The sequence below is a fragment of the Malaclemys terrapin genome, chromosome 12, assembly GCF_027887155.1.
Source record: "Malaclemys terrapin pileata isolate rMalTer1 chromosome 12, rMalTer1.hap1, whole genome shotgun sequence".
NCBI classification, from domain to species: Eukaryota; Metazoa; Chordata; order Testudines; family Emydidae; genus Malaclemys; species Malaclemys terrapin.
The window spans coordinates 29,424,098-29,444,948 of NC_071516.1; the positions used below are offsets into that span (position 1 = coordinate 29,424,098).

General features: G+C 45.2%; 1 protein-coding gene across 3 annotated transcripts in view; it reads right to left on the bottom strand.

Annotated features, from left to right (window-relative positions):
- Nucleotides 1–20,851, bottom strand: part of TOX2 (TOX high mobility group box family member 2) — a 264,355-nt gene that overhangs the window by 14,282 nt on the left and 229,222 nt on the right. For all 3 annotated transcript variants that reach the window (XM_054046244.1, XM_054046242.1, XM_054046243.1), the window contains one exon: nucleotides 5,896–5,976. In XM_054046244.1, coding sequence (XP_053902219.1) covers nucleotides 5,896–5,976 — 81 coding nt within the window. The remainder of the gene's footprint in view (nucleotides 1–5,895; nucleotides 5,977–20,851) is intronic.

The window sequence follows — 20,851 nt, forward strand, 5'->3', positions numbered from 1 at the left end:
ATTTTTTGGCTTGGATAAGCAGGGTTTTTCATGAGGGCTTTATAATGTAACTAACAGTTTCTTCCTGCCAGAGAAAGAGGGAGCACTGCCTAATCTGACTTTCACTCAACACAGAGTTGCCCTTCTGTAGACAGGTGACCTTTGGATTAACTGAAATTAAGAAAATCTCCCTTCCCTCCTCCCCCCTCCCCCGCCCCCATTAACTGCCCACACCCATCTCCCTGTAAAGAGCAGCATATTATAGCAATAACTTCAGTACATTTTGTTCCTTGGAAAAGACTGTTATTCTGTCCCAGCAAATGTGGGTTCTCACTACTTCTCAGGATTGAGCTCAACAGCTGCTTCTGCCGCAGTAACACAAACAGCACTAACATCTCACACCTCAGGCACACTCCCAGTACTTCTGCCATAACCTCAAGCCTCTCCCGCCCCACCCCACCCCACCCCACCCCACCCACACCCAACCACTGCTGCACATAAACCCTTCACAAGCCCTGCTAGTGCTCCACTGCCCTCAGTTGCTAAGTTAACTGCCTTATGTCACTGCCTGTGGTCGGTTCAGGGAAAGATCCTGTGAGTTGCTCTGGGCAGACTTATTTCAGAGTAGCAGCTGCGTTAGTCTGTATCCGCAAAAAGAACAGGAGTACTTGTGGCACCTTAAGGTATGTCTATACTTACCTCTGGGTTCAGTGGTAAGCAATCAATCTTCTGGGATCGATTTATCGCGTCTTGTCTAGACGCGATAAATCGATCCCGGAAGTGCTCGCCGTCGACACCGGTACTCCTGCTCTGCGAGAGGAGTACACGGAGTCGACGGGGGAGCCTGCCTGCCGCGTGTGGACCCACGGTAAGTACCTTGTAGCTCGAATTAAGATACTTTGACTTTAGCTACGTTATTCACGTAGCTGAAGTTGCGTATCTAAGTTCGAACTGGGGGGTTAGTGTGGACCAGCCCTTAGAGACTAACAAATTTATTAGAGCATGCTCTAATAAATTTGTTAGTCTCTAAGGTGCCACAAGTACTCCTGTTCTTTTTAGGCAGACTTAGTGAGAGGCTGTTAGGCCAGGCAGAACTTGAATCAAAACTGCCCCTCACAAACAGTCACTTTTCAGCTGCTCTGACCCTGACAGTTACGAATGCTGCAGTGTGTGTGTTTGTACAACGGCTCTGTTCTCTTGCTGCCCATCGCATCCTCCACTTTGATCCCACAGATCAATCAGGATGCTGGATTTGGGACATCACATTATTTTCCATGGTAACTGACTGTGATGCAATTAACTAAGACTTAATACTTCGGTGCAGGACCAAGGAGGAGAAACTGGGCTGGGAGGGAAAAGGCCCTAATATTCTCACAGACACACAGAGACACATAGGATTCTGCACCACTGACTGGAGTTTTGCAATTAACTTCAAATGGTGAATGATCAAACCCATAAACACATACACAAAAGTTGGACATGTCCACACCCTCAGTAACTGCAGAAGTCCAGTGGTGGTTCTTACAGGCATGGGAATCTTACATAAAATAAACAATCTAGTCTCAGTATCTGCACGTAACAGGACTGCACTGGCTAGGGCCCGGTACAGGAGTGCTAGAGCCCTGCATAAAGAGTCAGATGAATTACTGCCATCTCCCACTGTCAGATGGATCTTGTTAGCTCCAATCAGGATAGAAATGGGGTTGGAGGGGATCTATGGGGCAGAGGGAACTAGGCTGGGAAAGATGGTTCCTGCAGGGAAACTCTAGCAGCAGCTGTGCTCAAAGAGAAAGCTAGGCTGAAATCTACATTTTCTTAATAATATAGTAATACTAGCATCAGCAGATCTTACAGCACTTTACAAAGGAGGGAGTATTATTACCCCATTTTACAGATGGGGAAACAGATGCACAGGGAGGTGAAATGATTTGCCCAAGGTCACCCAGCAGGCCAGTGACATAACAAGGGCTAGAACCCAGGGCTCTATTCACTAGGCAACACTGCCTTGTGATTTGACTTACCAATAAGCCCTAGTAGGAAGGTCAGCTGGGACAATGCAGTGTGTGTAGACTCTATCTGGAGCAGAATTGGGCCCCACCCGCAATATCCCCTTGGACCTCCCTATGCTTACTTGCATACAGCAAATACTAAGTTTATCTAACTGCAAATACTTATTTACTTCTCTGAAACAACAGGCAAGTTTCTAAGGAACATACAGACACAGGAAATATTTTTGCCTCTAAATGCTCTCATTTCCACATTTATTTAAATATGAAACTCACCCTTTAAAACTCCTGCTCTCTCTAACCCCTCCCGCACACAACAGTGATTATTGCTTTCTTGCTGTATGCACCGAGATACTGCTCCACTGTATTAAAGGCAGCACAAACAGAATTCCAATATCAAAATAGCCAGGCAAGCTCGTACTAAAAACATTCAGAGCGGTTATGAATCTTTTTAAGCACTTAAACCAATGAAAGGGACTTAGATTATTTCCTTTTTGACCTTTTTGCCACAGCTCTTAACCTTCAAGTGTGGCTTGGTTAACTCTAAGGCAAGGTGCCTCAGCGCTCACTGCACAGCATGACATGTGTAGTTACTCCGCTTGTAATTACATTCCAGTTTAAGCCATGTGGGTTTATTTTTAACATTAAGTATAATTGTGCACAATATTAATGACGGGCTGACATCACTAAGCTCCCAGCCTAACATAGTTTCACTCCAGGGGCTGTCAGCCCATGCAACTTTAACAGTTTTCCATGCCAGGCACCCATGTCATTGAGAGCAGTCCCAATTCTTAAAGGAAAACGTATATTTGGTCCCCTCCCACCACCCCTTCAGCACGGGCAGAAGCTTAGTTTGGTCCGTCACTGTGATGGCGCCCTCTGCAGGAAAGGGACAACAGCTACACCTAGTTCCATTGCCATGCAGTGGATAGTCACATACTACTGCAATTGGGAGAGAGGGGGAGAGAACTGCCAAGCACCACCTGGGACCTCACTGTGAGTGACATTCATACACTTCCAGAATTGAAAGTGGCAGATCCATTCTCTCTCCATCCTTTTTCCTCTGAATTGGATTAATCCTCTATAGCAGAGGAGGTTGTTTTTATTTTTTTACTATTGCTGTTGCCATGTGTTATTTACCCAGCTCACAGCTGTTATGGCACTAATTAGCTATTTATTTCTTCATTGTTTGGGATGGTACACTTTCCCATTTTCTAGGAATTCATTCACATTTGCTTTTAACCTTTTCTCCTAACCTGGCATGGGGAAACAGCACCCTTCTCACCTTCTTAAATGCACTGCAGACTTCTGTTTCCATTTAGAAGGTCTGTCTGAACTGCAGACCTATCCATTAGATTACACCAAAGTAAACTCTCCCTACCACTGCGCTGTGTACAAACCCAAATGGAAGAGAAGAGTAAGCACAGAGGAGCGGGGAGGAGAGATTAGCACAATTCCAATGACAAAATACAGGCACTTTCCCCTATAATAATGGTCTAGAGAATCTGCTGCCTGCATATAACTCCCTTCCTCCCAGATCCAGGACAAAGAGAATCTATGTTGTTTCTATGGAACCTACCACTGTGGTATCTGAGCTCCTGTCACGTCCCATATTGTGCAGTGACCTGGTAAGTCACAACCCAGAACTAACACTACCTGGCGGTGTCCGGAGGGTTGATCCTCTGCCCCCGCCCTCCACTTCCATTGATGTTGCCTCTAACTCCACTCAGCTAGCATCTGGAACTGCACCCCGAGTCTACTACGGCACCCAGGCCACATCAAGAGAGAGGAGGGGAGGCACTGGGTGCTTCCGGGCATCGAGGCCAACAGGTGCTACTTGAGGACTAAGCTGGATAGGCCAAGGGGCATCATGGGGGGAGTTCTGGTGCAGGAAGAAGCCGATTGCCCTCCACACCATGGGAGACCACCCCAGAGTAGCTGTACGGGGAGTGAGGTGGGCAGAAGGCAACCTCCCCACCCGAGTGATGCAGAGAGAGAAATGGGGAAGATAGGTTGGAAGGAAAGGAAAGAAAGACAGGGCTGGCTGGGGGTGGGAGGGGTGGGGGGAGAAAAGTGGGAATTAAGGGGGACCTGGAGCATGGTCTGGAGAGGACAGACTCAGGGGAGGGGAAACTAAAACCTTCTCTGCCCAGGGAGCCAATATAAACAACCACCTCAGAACCCTGTAACACTATCAGATGGCTGTGCTGCTCCTTCAGAGTTCTCCCCATGACAGTATGAACCTGTGCCCTCCAGAAGGAGTTGCTATTGCTCACTCACACAGCCAGAGTCTCCTCCCCGCTAGTCCGGATGTGCCCAGTGTGCTTTCACTAACAGCAGTGTGAATTCACAGTAATACCACCGAGGCCAATAGAGTGACTAGATGGAGGTCAGACTAGATGTGGGAGGTCAGACTAGATGATCATAATGGTCCCTTCTGACCTTAAAATCTATGAGTCTTAAAGTCTATGAGTCTATGAGACTAGGTATTTACACTGCTCAGGGCGCTCGACTCATAGCCGGAGCCACCAGGAGGGCTGAACCCACAGCTCAGTGAATGTGGCTCCTGTCTGGCTACTGAGCCCAGTCCAGGACAGCTTAGGGCTCACCTTGCCACCCCAGCCTTTTCCAGGAGTCATGAGCATCACTCTCTTCACTGCTCATGGCCCCTCTTGATTTGGGGGGCAGGAGAAAGAGCCCGGGATATGAGAAGGTAGCCCACTGGGAGGCGGACAAAGTCAGCAGACATGTTCCCTCCTCCCCATGGGCAGAGATGCCCATTGACTGCCGTGGCACCTGCCGATAAGGACACAGATGGCAAACAGCAAGCGGATCAGTGCTGAGCCAGGAGTGGAAATTGGGGAATACATTCACATCCGTAGGTCGTGTGTAGGAACCTTACGGATCAGTTCCTTTCTCCTCTCTCAGGAATTAAATCCAGCCCAAGGTTCTTCCTTCCTCTTACTTTGGAAGGCAAACAGTGTCCTGACCAATGCCCCGGGCGCTCAGACAGATGTGCTGAGGAGGGTGTATGGCTCACTCTACCATTCCAGGAGACACTGGCAAGTGAGGGGGGCACTGGGCTTGGGCGTTACTTCTGTCCTGCACACTCCCATGTAAGGCCATGAATTAACGTACTGAGAGTCCCCTAAGCTGAAATGCATAAGAAAGTCTCCTGTTGGGGCATGGAAGGGACAAAACCTCCAAAGAATTATAAAACTACTGGAGCAGATCCTCAGGTGGTGTAAATCCATGGACATTTCTGCCCCACTTTATACCAGCTGAGGATCTGGCCCATTGTCTTTAGTGTCTTTTGCAAAATGCCTATATATTGCAAATCCTTTTGCTCGTCAGCCTATCACCTGGATGCCAATTGCAAGAGTGGTGTAAAGAATCCAAGCACCATGCTCCGGAATGGTGTAAGTGAGCAACAGAACCAGGTAATGGAATTCAAATAACATCTCACCTTTGAGCGATGATAACATAGCGCAGACAATTCAGCCCCCCTCTGATGGGGGCGGGGGGGGGGGGAACCAAGACAAAACGGAAACCTATCTAAAGCTGCAAATCAGTTATTACTCAGTGTGGTTACAGAGCAATCCAACTGCAGTGAGGGATCATGGCAGTCCTGCCTTCAAACACTGCAATGTGCCATAATAAATGAGATCTTATTTTGGTGTGTTAAGGAAAAAAAATTGGCACCCACACTGCATTGTGTACGCTCAAGTCGTGCTGCAGAGCATTTCATTTAGCTCCTCCAGAAGGTATTTAACACTGATATTAGTTTTGATAGCACGGTTACAGTGTATTTCTTATAAACTTGCTCCTCCCCAGAGATTTCCAGGAGTTCCAGCTAATTCGTCATTGCCACATCCATAGAGACTCATGTATGAAACACATTGTCTGTTACCTTGGAAACCAAGCTGGCCCTGTAGGCTGCCAGAGCCTTTAGATACTCCTTCTTCGCGGCTTCTGTTTTCCTCTTATATGCCTGAAAGGACCAAACAATGAATAATAATTAATAAAGCAAAACCGGGTGCTGTCTGGCATTGCTACATCTCACCCTCTGCAGATCGCCCGTGTCTCCACTGGGCTGTGTTGCTTTGTTACAAGGAACAGGGATGGGGCCTTAAAATACAGTATTCAGGAAAAGCAGGTTTCTCACTGAGGTGCTGCTGCCAAGAGGGGAGGGAGGGTGGGGGGGTGGAAGAGAAATTTGACCCAAATAAACCCCTAGATCTGAACACCCTCAAATTTTGGGGAAGTGTGTGTGGGGGGATGGATCTGAACCTTGCTAGGTATTTGTACATGCTCATTGCCATGGTATCTGAGAGAGTGGGTTAGGGGTAGTAAAGATAGCCTCTCTCTCATGGTTCAGAGAGGTCTGTGTTCCTGGTGCATGCCAAAGGAGGACAGCCCTGTCAATGGAGCAAATCTACTACAAAAAACAGAATCCCAACAGGGTTCTATGCTACCCATCTGCCCTAGCCAGAGACCTGTTTCAGAGACAGGTGCCTTTTCAATCACCCTTTGATTCACGGCCATCAGGGCTGTCAAGCTGTGGCAATCTGAATGAGTGAGATTTTGTCTATTTCATTGAAATACATGGGGAAAATCTTCATGGTAGGAGTAAGTGTCATGGAGTCAGCGGGAGGAGGTCTGCTCTGGATGACACTGGTGTGAAATCAATGGAGTCATTCCACACTGTTAACCCATGTGTGAATGAGAACAGAATCTGAAAAATTAATTCAGTATAAGGAAGCCTCCCAACACTGCAAATTCCAAATGTTAAAAAATCATGAGTTAGGCCCCCCAAAATCATGAGATTAGTTTAAAAATCACAATTTCAGAAATCCTAAATTTTGGGTTCTTTTTCTTTGCCTTCTACTTTTGAGTCTTTAAGACTCATGTTTTCAAGCTTTCCTCTGCAACCTTGAGGGCTAGAAACTTAATTTTCCTTTTCAAACGAATGCTGAAATTCTCCATGAATTGGGGCTTTGAGAAAAACACTATGTATTGTGAGACTCAGCATCACTAAATGGAGCTTGCCAGACTTTAACAACTGTTGATAATTAGTCTCTCTCCACCATAAGAATAATCGTTTTACTCTAGCTGTATTGTGCTGGGCTAATTTTCAGCTCAGAATGACACTCATGAAACCTTAGTACAGTGGTTCTCAAACTTTTGTACTGGTGACCCCTCTGTGAGTGCGACCCTCCTCCCCCTTTAAATTAAAAACACTTTTTATATATTTAACACCATTATAAATTCTGGAGGCAAAGCAGGGTTTGGGGTGGAGGCTGACAGCTCGTGACCCCCCATGTAGTATCCTTGTGACCCCCTGAGGGGTCCTGACCCCCAGTTTGAGAACCCCTGCCTTAGTATGAAGTCAATAGGTTGCAAGGAGCATAAGTCTGAGGAGAATCTGGTGTGCTGTTTGTAGAACTGACACAGAAATACAGCCCTATCTCATGCAGGCCAATTCCCCAATGGCCCCCAAGGACCAAACTGGAACCAGCTAAAATTATCAAGTGAGAAAAATATTTTCAAATGAAAGAAAAATGTGGGCAAGGGAGGAAAGTACTGAAATAAAATACTTACTAACCTCCTGCATGAAACCCAAATCCCTCATCAAACAAGTCAAAGTTAATTTCAGTTAGAACAGATTTGAATACATTTAACTCTGCTTTCAAAACAACAACAACTTTACAACAGTAAATATGCTGATGTCCAGAGGAGATTTTCAGTTGTTTTTTGCCACGTGTTTCCATCGTGGCATCGCGTATTATAGTCAAGTAATGTAAATGACCAAGGACTCACTTGTGAGCCCAGCTGCATGCCTGCCAGGGGGCAAGGAGCTATAAGGAGCCCCCTTTCTTCCCTTTGTGGGCTATGTGCACCCGTATATCTGTGCAAAGGGATGAGCAGCCCCTGCTGGGCTGCTATGCCCTTCCCGGCTCAGATGGACAGGGATTTGGCAGAGGTCCACCCGCATGCTCCCAATAAGTTGGCCAGTCCAGCTGAGTCAGCCTGGAAGGGAGATTAAGCTGTTCAAGGTCCAGTCACAATCTGGTCCCTGCGCTGCCCCTTACTCCGGCTGGATTGGAAGATAACCATCCAATTACAAATGAGTATTTTATTACAGTCAAATGCAAAAGAGTAAATAATGTTTTTACCATTGAGTTCATACACATTTCTGCACACCCTGAAGGCGGCTGCCTAGCATGTCCCGTTGTGTCATGTCTGTCCACTCCCTGATCTTTTTTATCTTACTATGTCTGGTCTCTCGGCCTTGATAGCTGTTGCAGTCCCGCAGTATTACCACACTGGGCAGTGAGAGCTCAAATAACTGTGGCCTCAGTATAGGGTGACCAGACAGCAAGTATGAAAAATCGGGACGGGGGTGGGGGGTAATAGAAGCCTATATAAGAAAAAGACCCCAAACTCGGGACTGTCCTTATAAAATTGGGACATCTGGTCACCCTACCCCAGTAGTACCAGAAAGGCGAAAAAGAGGTTTTGTATCATGCTTTTTCTTTCCTTAGGATTATAATTTACAAACCATACTTGCTCTAGGTTGAATGCATAGTCTAAGAATGGGATCATTTCTCTTTACACTTTTGAAAAGGATCAATCTGGGAGACACTGGTCCTGGTCCTGAAGTCCTTGCACACGCAAAACCTCCAGTAAAGTGAATAGAATTGAGAAGGTGTTCCAGCCCACAGACATTCATGTGCACTGAGCATATTTAGCAGCCCCACAGATCTAAAGATCATGCAGGAGTCAATATGGTTTCCCAGGATGAAATTTCTGGCTTTTCACTTACAAAATATGAAATATGATATAAAAATTATGCTAAAAGATCATTCAAATGGCAAAGTCAAGCCCTCTAAAGTGAAAAATGGAGAATCAAGGTTGCCCATGCAATCTTAATTTCCCCCTTAGTAAGGATGTATTATGATACAATCTTTAGTTACACGATCACATTTGTTCTACATGGTCCCTGCCTCGTTCAGTTCACTGAGTGGATGGTGCAAGAACAGAATTAGAAGGATGCTTTTTTGTGGTTAAGGCACTGATGGAACCCAGGAGAGCTGGGCACTCTTCACAGACTTCCTGTGTGATGTCTGGCATACATATATAGGAACCCAATTAAGAATACAGAGGCATAGTTAATTCGGACATTTCCTAATTTTTGAGTGCTAGAGTTTGCAGCCTTTATTTGCTTTTAACGTATTTTTTGTGGTGTAATATACATCATATACACTGCCTATATGCTATATAGTATTAGGCAACCTTAACAGTAGGTGGTGCTACCAGCCCCACCTATATATGCATGTACATATATACATTGCACACATACTGATGTGTGTATGTTTGGGTGTGCACGCATGTGTCTAAAACAGTGTCAGGAAAGACGGTTCCAGTTGGAATACATTATTTTTTATTCATGCTGCAGACATGTATTGCTTCAACTCAGATTCACTAACAAAGGATCTGAGTGCAAGATTGGAAGGCAGACATTTTAAAGATCATCTCGTGTGTAAAAGCTGAAAATTGGATGAAAGCTAATCAGAAGTGATTTCAGTGCTGAAACTGTTTCTTCCAAAATGTGCAGAAAAACGCTCATCTGGTCCCAGTGCATGAAGGATGCCATCCTCTTCCCAGGGGCTTTTCAATCCCATGTCCTCTTCATTGATTTGTATAAAGAAATATGTAATACTGAGGAATTTGCTTTTAATGGATGCTCTCAAATGCAATATCAGATGCCGGTATAACAATGAAATATCCATCGCCCTCTCTCAAGTCAGTACATAACAGTGACCATATCTGATGGTGATTAATCAAAAACATATTTATTTTCTTCTTATGCTGCTGTAAAATACCTAGGACGGGATTTTCTTGTTTTTGGTAGCACATAAACTAAAAGTGCTCTTGACTCAAACGCTGCATGGAAGTTCATTCAATGACAGTGGATACTATTGTTATGGCACACACGGAGAAGCAGCAATTTAGTGCTTGGGAGAGTGGGGAAGGGAGGGGAATTTAGAGTTTTTAACTTAACAAACAAAAAGAAACAAATAACTAATAAGCAACGTGCTTATCACCCCAGTCACTTTGCTTGTGTGTTATAGCCCTTTCCCACCCCCTTCATCTGCCTTTGTCTTTTCAGATTGTAAGCAATTTGAGGCAGGAACTGCGTCTTCTCTTGTATTTGGAAAGTGCTAGTAACTTGTGGTTGCTACAGCAATCTATTACATGATAATTGAACAAAGAGACCTCATATTAAGAAGCAGTAATAACAGAAGGGAACTTTGTCACAGGATAATGGTCTCCTGCTGCTGCACTAGATTTACGACCCTACTCTACGCTGATGTTGCAATGTAATACTGGGGCATGTAGTATGTGGTGCACTATTTAAGCGGCTGTCAACAAGGTTGTGGTTCCTAAATGGAAAAACTGCTTTATGGTTAAGCGTGGAACCAACCTGACATCAAACTATTCCTCCTCAGGCCTACAGAAGCCCCTCAAGAGATTTTTTTTGTTTTAAAAATAAACGGGCAATTTCTCCTTTTGACACATTTATCGTGGTGACACTTGAAATGGTCATTTCCAGGGAGAAGTTGCACTTCTGAGCTACTCATCCTCTTCCTGAAGGTGGCATGTTAGAGGGGCCCCACCGACATTTCGTCTCCTTAATCGATGGTGAAGTGCGCTGAACTCTTAAGGAAACACGAGGCATCCGGAAGCTCAGCGCTGCGAGACTGCAGTAAGTCACAGATTAATATATTCTGAGAGCCTTCCCGGGGTCTGCGCTCTTTCTGAAGCATCCTCCTCCAAGTCCTTCTCACACAGCAGCCATGTGGCTTGCCCTTCACATAGGGGAGGTGGGGAGACTTCTTGGCATGTGCTACTTGGGAAGTTGTTGCCAAGTCCTGGAATCTGATATCTCTTAGATCCACTAGGGGTGAGTAACATTAGAGGAAGGTGATTCTGGAAACACTCAGCAGGAAACTATCTGAAGTAGCTTTCAAAGGCCTGTGTGTATGTGTGTGTGGGTTTAGCCACGTGATCCTCAAGACAAAATGTCCGAACATGCTGACCAACAATTGTCTTGACACACTCAGCTGCTCTACGCTGACCGTTAAACCATATTCAGCATGACGTTAACACAACTGGTGGCAACACTGTTTAGGTCACAGCCCAGACCTGGCTTCCTGTGGTGAAATCCTGGCTTCACTGAAGTCAATGGCAAAACTCCCATTCAGTAGGACCAGGAATTTACCCATTGAGCCATGGAGTCTTGTGGCTAAAAACACTGCATGACACTTTGAAAATGTAGGCCTTAAGTGTAAACACCAGATCCTAGCGGAGCCGCTTAAAACCCCTCTGTGTTAAAGGAGCTTTGAAGCAGTGTTTATGACCTTTTAAAGTTTTCATTTAAATATTGACAGAACCATGCTACTTTCTAATTAAATCACATTTTCTCCCAGGGATTTTAATTTCAAAGTCATTTATCAGATTTAAAGATGCTCCAAATATTTTACATGTGTTCCTTGATAATCTGCCATGCCTGCTGATTTATTTTGCTTATTCGTAAGCAGAATTCATTAGTCATTGAGGGAGGGGGTGGAGGATGGCGGGGGGGAGCAAATACAGATAGTGATTATGAAAAAAAAATATCAGAGCTGTAAGAAGCATATGTTGGAGTCGTAATCCTGACACCTCTGTGTCTCAGCAAAGCAGCTAGTAATTGTACCATAATGAAATGTTCTTGTTTGATAACCAGTTAATTAGAGAAGACAATTATTCCAAATCCTGCTGACGCCCGCGGAACTGCTCTGTGTTGCGCACACACAGAATGACAGGAGTAGCAGTATCAAGAAGCTGTCCATTCCAGCCCTGTTGTTTGAAAAGAAACTGTTTTGTAAGGTGGGGTTGGGGGTGAAAAGGAACCCAGAACTACCACAGAAACATTCTCCTCATCCATCCAGGAGCTGGGATTGATTTTACAATGACAATGACCACCCAAGTGACTGATTGTCTTTGCCCAGAAAGTCTAGTTTTTTGGTGAAATCTGGAGGGGTGTGTGTGTGTGTGTGTGTGTGTGTGTGTGTGTGTGTGTGTGTGTGTGTGTGTGTGTGTGTGTGTGTGTGTGTGTGTGTGTGTGTGTGTGTGTGTGTGTGTGTGTGTGTGTGATATCAAATATGTATCAGTTACTTTCCAACAAGGTGCAGTTCAGTATTACTGTTATTTCTGACTGCAAATTTGGTGCACTTCATAATGAAGAGGATCAAACTGCTCTCCCTTTGCCCCCCCACCACATAACTCTATAAGACCCATCCTGCCCCAGGCCATATGACCCCATAATGACCAGCCTTCCCCCATCACCTCCCCACTCTGAATGTGACTGTATCGCTATATAAAGCCATAGAGACCATTACCAGCATTGCCACCAACCCAGACTGACCATGGTCCTCATTGGGAAGTATAACTCCATATGAACTATCCTACCACACTATAACCATATACAGCCTGCAGCTGTGCATCCTGGCTGGGCAATATCCTCCATATGGCCCTACCATCCTCACTGCCCAGTGGCAGTTCCATATGGATCATTCTATGCAGCCATATAGGGCTGCATGCACTGGTCCTCTCTGCTCTGTACTCCTGATGGCTCTCTCCCCGCTCAGGCCTTCGCCACTGTCAACCCCAAGGTCTCCCAGGTGGACAACTCCTCCGACTTCCTGGGCAACGTCCTCCACAGCCCCAGGGGCAATGTATTCTAATAATAATGCCATGAATAGTAGATAAGGAGTACATGCCATACCAAGTAGAAGCAGCCTTAAGTGACATGGAGCAAGAAAACTTGCTGTTTTGTATCAACACAGAAAAGCACTGCAGCCCATACAGTGTGGAAGAAGTTTGTTTTTTCTCCTCAGATACTGTTGCAAGACAATGCCAGGTCTGGAAAGCCTCAGCCTTGTTCTGTTGTTTGCCTCTGGGGGGCACTTACATGTGCAGGTGTAATATCTTGCAGATAGAACTGACGGCCTGAGGGTTCACTGTGGGAGAGCAGCCTCCAAATTACATAGTACGGTTGAGATACTGCAGTGTTAATAAAGTAAAAAGTGCCCATGCTGGTGATAACAAGTACTGTGGGGTGGCTGAAGAGGACACTCCTGGTATAAACCCAGGGAATGTTATTTTCATTGGCCTGTGCTCTGTTTCATGCCAGTGGTGACAAATCAAAAGATTTTTATATTTTGGAGCAGTTTATCACAATGTAATTAAAATAAAAGCCAAGGTGAAATCACAGCTAGGAGGCTTTAAAGACAGCTGTCCCCATAGGAGGTGAACATGCAGCCCCTGCCTCGTTCCTTGAGCCTAGTGTTAATGGTGGTTCAAACGATTAGAACTACTGTGGACTTGGGAATATGTTGCTGAGTAGAGACCTTAGAAACAGAAAGCACGGGAAGACGGGGATATGATGCCAATGAAATGTAAGCTAATGGAGGAAGAAAAAAAAACAGTGGTGCAACGTAAGCCTGGCTTGACATGAATGACTGGACATGGATGATGTGGACACGGTGTGTGTGTGTGTACGTGCAACTGCAGTCACTCACTGGGAAAATACCCACTCCATGGCCTGGAGGAATGGTGTATCCCAGTGCAGTGAGGATGGGTCCACAGGCTAGGGAGGCTGGTGACCAGAACGCATGGTGCCCGCGAAGTAACTCGCACACAGAGTGGAGTGGGAAAAACGGTTCTCATGGGCCTGTCCTCTCTTTCCCCTCCTCCCTCAGCTGAGGAGGAAGCAGCTGTTTTGGGTAAGGAGTGGGTGGAAGACAGCACCCAACTTAAGGTATCCTGGGAGAATATCAAGGATGTAACAAGCACCCACTAGATTTCTGTCTTGGCTCTCTGAGGAGAAGAGCTCAGACTCTTGGGGCTATGTTAAGAGAAGCTCAAGCCTTCCTTTTTTCACCATACAGCACTGCTAGATCACTTTACCTCTCCAGGGAACTTCACTCATTCTGTTCAGCTTCCCCCAGCCCGTATTCCCCTCAGGGCACGAAGAACTGTGCAAAAGCCTTGGATGGCACTCACAAGGCCTTGCTGTCTGCTTCCAGTTAGTGGTACCAGTCTAGCATCACCCCGTCGCTAGAAACAGCCAGGTCATTTCACTGTCGCCTATTACCTCCCCACTGAATTACCACGGTTCATCATTGCCAGCTCTCTGTATAAACACTATTACTGGTCAATATTATGGCCAGGTTGCCTGACAACACCATGCTGTATATTGTTCCCAACAAGTCTAGGCTTCACTGTGGCTGAAATGTAATATAAGTTTACAACAGGCCTCAGACTCTCTTATATCCTGCAGGTGATATATGCAGTACCCTGTCAGTAAGTGATGTATCTGGTCCAATGAGCAGATGTCTCTGATTAGATGGGTGATCTATTATTTTCTGCTGAGCAAGTAATTTTTTCCTTGGGTGATTTATCCATTTAGTATAAACTCTGTTCCACTCCCCATGCAGTGTGTTTATATGGGAATGTCGCACAAGAATTTTGCTAGGGGTACTGTATATCGCTACTTAGCATACTGAACGTGTCCATTGCGGAGTGTAATGTAGCCACAATGAGCTATATTCTGCTCTCAGTTTCGTGCAATCCCACTGAATCCCAAGCCTCAAAAATGCACTGAAACCTGCTGGTGAGTTTAACCTGATTTTGCATGAAAGCTCTGTGAAATGGTGAATTTCACCTGTTTTATGATGTAAAGCCCAGGGTCACTTGAAAGCATTGTTCATGAATCTTGTGCTGATCCTGGTCTGAGGTTCAAGTTTTTAATGAAACCCCAAACCAGCAACTTTCAGATGTTCAATGGTTTCATAATGCAACTTCCATAAGCCTCCAGTATTTATCTACATGACAATTTAACTGTGATGCTTGTAGACCAAGTGCCAAGTCTCCTGGGCCTCACTGAACACTGACAAATGCATAGCTGGAAACCAGTCTGGATTGCCTGTGTGTTCGTATTGTTAAAATAGATATTAGAGTTACAAGAATGCATTTAGACTTTATGAAATGATTGTAGGATGCTGCATGCATTAATCTTACTTATATCATCTGTATCCCATCTTATAAGGTAATGTTTAAGTGTTTGCTCTGTATCTATTAATATGTTCGCTAAGACTGTAAATCCCCACAGTTGGGAAGAAACATTACCAAGTGTGAAATGCTAGTTTACCACAAGAAGTGTTATCTCCTCCCCAACAAAAGGCCTGGAGAGACCAGACAAGCCATTGTGAAGCACGAATGGATAAAATACGTTGTTGGCTGCTTCTGCCTGTCTGCACGGGTGGGGGGGGAGGAGGAAGGAGGAGAGAGGGTCCATATAATTATGTCACTCAGTGTAGACCTTGTCAAAGACTCCTATTGACTTCAATGGGAATTAGATCAAGCACCTTGAGAAATGACGCTAAAAACCTATAGCAGAGAGATAATTTTCTATTAGATTCTATAGGATGACGCAAAACACCTATGGAAAAGTGACTCTGTGACTTTTAAAAGTTTTAACTTGAGTAAAATATTACTCTGTTTTAACTTAGGTCCATTTTACTCTATCTAAAACTAAGAAAAGCTAACCAAAGGGAAAGATGCTTTTACATTAAGATAAATACAGTATTTTTATATTAAGACTATGTTTATGTAACTCTAAAATCAGGGAGACATGATTCATAGTTACATGAAAGTGCTTGGTTCTGTTTATTCAAGAATTTGTTTTTATGCTAATGCTCCTTTTTAAGTGGTAGCTGATAATACACGGCAAATAATTAAGTGAAAATAAAAAAAAAAGGTGATTAAATAACGAACGTAAACTGTATTTGTGATGTCAAGTACTCCGTAATTTACCTACCACTAACAATCGGTAAATCCAGAAGTTAGACCTATATATATTATTAAGCCCCTTGTCTCCCCAAATACAGAAATCAAACTACGCCCTCATCCCATCACAGTTTGAATGCTGGGGGGAAGGGAATAAAAATCCCTGTTAAGGAGAAATTGTATCCCTATGCTGCCTGAACTCTGAGGGGTGAGTTTTGAAGCATAAGCAAGGGGTCCCCAGCTGTTTAGCATGGGTTAGCCCTAAAGGATATATAAAGCTGGCATGTTATAGCAGCTACTCTCATCTTTTGGAACTTAAGACTGTAACTCGTGTGTGTGTTTACCTGCTTTAACCTTGTAAATAACTCTTTCATTTCTTTTTCTTAGTTAATAAACCTTTAGTTTATTATAGGATTGCTTACAAGTGTTCGCTTTGGTGAGAGATCTAGGATGCACTTGACCTGCAGTAAGTGACTGGTTCTTAGGGACTGGGAGTAACCTGAATATTGTTGTGATTTTTGGTGTAAGGGACCATCTATCACCAAGGCAAGCCTGCTTGGGTAGCAAGATAGACCGGAGTACCCAAGGGGACTGTCTGTGGCTCTATGCTGAGGCTGTTGTGGTGCTTGATTTGTTCACACTTGATACTTGGTTGATGAAATCTAAGTATACAACACACAACCAGTTGGGGGTTTGTGCCCTGTTTCTTGAGGTGGGCATTCAGAGCCATGGGCCACTCCAGAGACCTTGACAGCAGTGACCAAGGAAATCTGTGGTTTTCTGTTCTATGCAGGTGTCTAGGCGCTCCCATCAACATGTTAGGTAAGAGCCTTTTGGGTCTTTCCTCTGAGGTAGGATAGGGCTTTGGGGAGTGAGACACAGGGAATGTGATCAGGGAATTGAGGATGGGAGGCGAGGGAATGGGGGCGGGGGAAAGAGGAGGCCACATAATTCATGTAACTTTTCAATATGCAGCAGAACCTCTTCTGGACATCTCAGCCAAACAAAATCTCCCAGCCCTTGGCGATTCAGCCACTGTCACCCGGAGTCAAGCATGGGCTGCTTACATACAAGCGACAAGCAGGAGGTAATGATGATACCCTGGGGTCTTTGCCCTGGTTCCTCCTGCTGGAGATGAATAGAGTAGCACTGAACTAAGGCTAACTCCTGTCTTGATTTATACCTGTGCTATCCACTGACTTCAGGGAGGTTGCACTGGTCAGGGCAGAGTTTACCGACAGTGCTGAACATGACATTTTTCTAAAGGGGAAAACCTGGTCTCTGAAAGCTTCTTGGAGCAGGCTCCATATTTCGGGTTAATGTAGTTCTCTCTCACTGTCGGGGCAATAACAGGGGTCTCTGGCTTGGAAAACCAAAGGCAACACATAGGGAATGAGGTAGGGTCCTGGGGCGCTCATGGTAAAGAGATGGAATGGGACAAGAGCCACTGAACCAGGAAGAGATTAAACCAGGCGACAAGCTCATAGAGGCTGAGCTCATGGAAGAGGAGAAAAATTATATGAGAAGGATGATTCAGTCAATCAATACAGCTAACTATAGCTGAGCTGTCGGAGGAAGGGCACGAGGGCAGGGCGTGCATGTCACTCGACAGAAGGAATTAAAGGGAATCAAAGCATCAAACATGCATCACATTGAATATGAAGGCTGGGTAGGGCCCTGGAGCAGAGTCAGTGCCAGCCAAGTCTCTGCATTTCACTCGGTGGTGGCTGACAAGGTGATGGCAGTGCTCACCTTGCACCAAGGAAATGAAACTGAGGCAAACCAGCTCCTTCCCTTGATACTGTGATAGCGATGGGTGCTCTTGGAGGGCTGGCAGGCAGACAGATGGCTGAGGGCCAATGTCTGCTCTCTTGCTCTGTGGAACTGAGGAGCTTAGTTGCATGGCATGAGGGAGATGCATGGACAGCAGGGAGAAAGGAGTCACAACGATCAGAGCCTCCGACCCCCATTTTCCCTATCTGTACATCCTCCCCCTCAATCTCCTGGCTGAGGAAAGGAGGACAGGATCCCTTTAGAACCTACTCGTTGCCCTATCTATGAGGAAAGATTGAAAAAACTGGCTTTGTTTAGTTGGAGAAGAGAAGACTGGGGGGGATGGGACAGAATAACAGTTTTCAAGTACGTAAAAGGTTGTTATAAAGAGGAGGATGATAAATTGTTCTCCTTATCCACTGAGGATGAGACAAGAAGCAATGGGCTTAAATTGCAGCAAGGGAAATTCAGGTTAAGCATTAGGAAACACTTCCTAACTGCAGGGTGGTTAAGACAAATTACCTAGGGAGGTTGTGGAATCTCATAATGAGAGGTTGGACAAGCACGTGACAGGGATGGTCTTGTTTACTTGGTCCTGCCTGAGTGCCAGGGACTGGATTAGGTAACCTATCGAGGTCCCTTCCAGTCCTACACTTCTATGCTTCTCCTTAATCAGCCATTGGGGTCACCATTCTGCATCTTTCCCCCTCAACTCCCTCAAGGAGTGAGCATCTGCCCCTGCTGGCCTTAGGCACAATCCTGTGAGGTGCTGAGCATTCCCCATTCCCATTGGCGCCAACAGGGAGGAGCTGAGGTCGCTCTCTGCCTCAGAGGATCAGGGCCCTAGCCAGCAGGAGATACGGAACCGAAGATGGCTCTCTTTCTTGATGCGCAGCCGGCCTAACCTATGAAGACAGGAGGGTACTCTTGGATCACCCCGATTATTCCCAAACCATTCAGCAAGCCTCGGGGACTTATCTCAGCAACATGCTTCCTCTAGCACAGGCCCAAAATGGTTTGGGGGTTCCGTCTGTTCAAAAAACTGTGCCAGAATGTGAACGTGCTGACTGAGAGGGACAGCACTGGATGGGGTCTGGGGTCCTCTGTGCACAAACACCGAGAGGCCAGGGAACCTCATTGCCATTGTGTTTCCCCCTAATTTGCCTATTGACCTGGTTCAGACTTATAGCATAGGCTGGACCTGGGTATGAAACAGGGTTATCTGCACCACAGATTTGAGCTACATTTGTAGCCAGTCTAGGGGACAACCAAATTGTTCGGATCCCTGGCACAGCTATATGGGTATCATGGACAGGGCCTTTGTTGCGTCACCTACAGAGGCAGATGGGCTCGGTCACAGAGCTCCTCAGTGAGGGCTCTCATCATCAAGAACTCACCCCCTGTAATGACAGCAGTCCCGTGGGACCCCGTGCTATTAGCGCCAATTCCAGTGCTAGGACTGTGCCTCCCTCAAACGGGAGCGAGGGTCCACTCCCCTCTCCAGCAGGGACATCCTGGAGAACCATTAAGGCATTCTAAGAAGAGCAGAGATCAGATTCTGCCTCCCATTTTTTAAGGGACAGAGGAGTAAAGGCTCTGACTGCCTTCTTCATTCTAGCATGACCTTTTTGCCCACGTTTAAATACATGCCACACCCTCCAGGTGCAACAGCTAGCCCTACTGGAGAGCAGTGCACTTTGCACCTCATCCTGGGAACCCAATGCAACAGTCTCTGGCCGACTTACGTTCAGGCTCTTCCCAAATCCCAGCCCTTGTTCCTGCAGAGCGTGCAGCCTGCCACAGCATGGCCAGCTCGACGGAGGGCAGCATTTGCCATTCATTCAATATAATGGGATAGCATGGCATTTAAAGAAGCAGTCTGAAACTAGAACCTAGTCAGTCCTGTGAGGTAGTGTCTGAATGGTACCTATCTAGATAACCTAAGCTCTTCTAAATGGTGCTAACGTTAACTAGATTCCAGCATCTTGACTGCCCTTTCGACAGGTTGCCTAAACTCAATGCTTGTTCCAGGACAGAATCTTCTCTGCAAAATTAGAAGAGTTCCTTTCAATCCAATCCTCAAAATCTGCTACAGTTAGTGTCAAATCAGCCTGCTCCTTTAAACCTCTCTCTAATATTGTGATTGTAGCCGTTTAATGGGGAAAAAAAAAAAAAAAAAAAAAAAAACACATCGTGGCAAGGAATTATACAGGGAGCTGGGAGTTGAAGGAGGATTACTAGTGGCAGGTACCCCATTTGATGATAATAGCTGAATTAGCATTTCACTTTTGAGTAAAGTATAAGCTATCTCGACAGGAACAGCTGCTAAACTATTTGCAAAGTTCAAAGAGTGTGTATTATCATTTTTTTTTGTAGTGTCACATTCTTTAGATTCCAGCGTAAGCCTCTCAGGAAAGGCCATGCCAGCTGTTGAAGAATGAAGATTATAATGTACTGTAAAAGTAGTGGTTAAGGTATTTAAAGTTATTATTATTATTTATTATATTTATTATTATTTGCACATGGCAAGTTCAATGCCCGAAAGGGTTAAGGAGGGGAAGGAAATGGTGCAAGTTGCCGAACAGGTGTCCTTGAGCAGTACCCAAGGACAGGGAGATTGCTAATCCTGTATTCCACAGCATGATCAAATCACCAGGCAACAGATATAAATAAAAAAAGGCAGGAAATGAGGAATTTAGATACAAGTGTGTCAGAGGGAAAATGAAGATTCATTGTGAAGAGGCTAGGAAGAGAAGAAGAAGGAACAATATGACAAAAGGCACAAGTGATAAACCAGAAGAAAAAAAAAGGCTAAGAAATACACGTCCGTGACAGCAGCCATCTAATCAAAGATGTTCCTAGATTATAGGTTTTCTTGCATAATATGCATTCTGTTTCCCAGTCTGTGTTTGTCTTTCAGTTAGTGGAGGAGAAAGAAAAAACATATTTGAAATGGGACGGAAGCAACCTTTATTTTGCTTATTTCATCAGGAGAAAAAAGCAAATTTGCTTTGTGGGAGCAGCAGCACCTGTTCAATGGCAAATAAAAGGCTACAGCTTTGCTATTGCAGTGCATATAATCATTAGCAACCCAAAGGAGAGAGAGGATTAACCCTCTGCTTGCTGTCAGAGGTACGTTGCAAACAGCAGCATCTCGCTTCAATTTGTAGAGAAGCCATACGCAGTGTCTCTCAAAT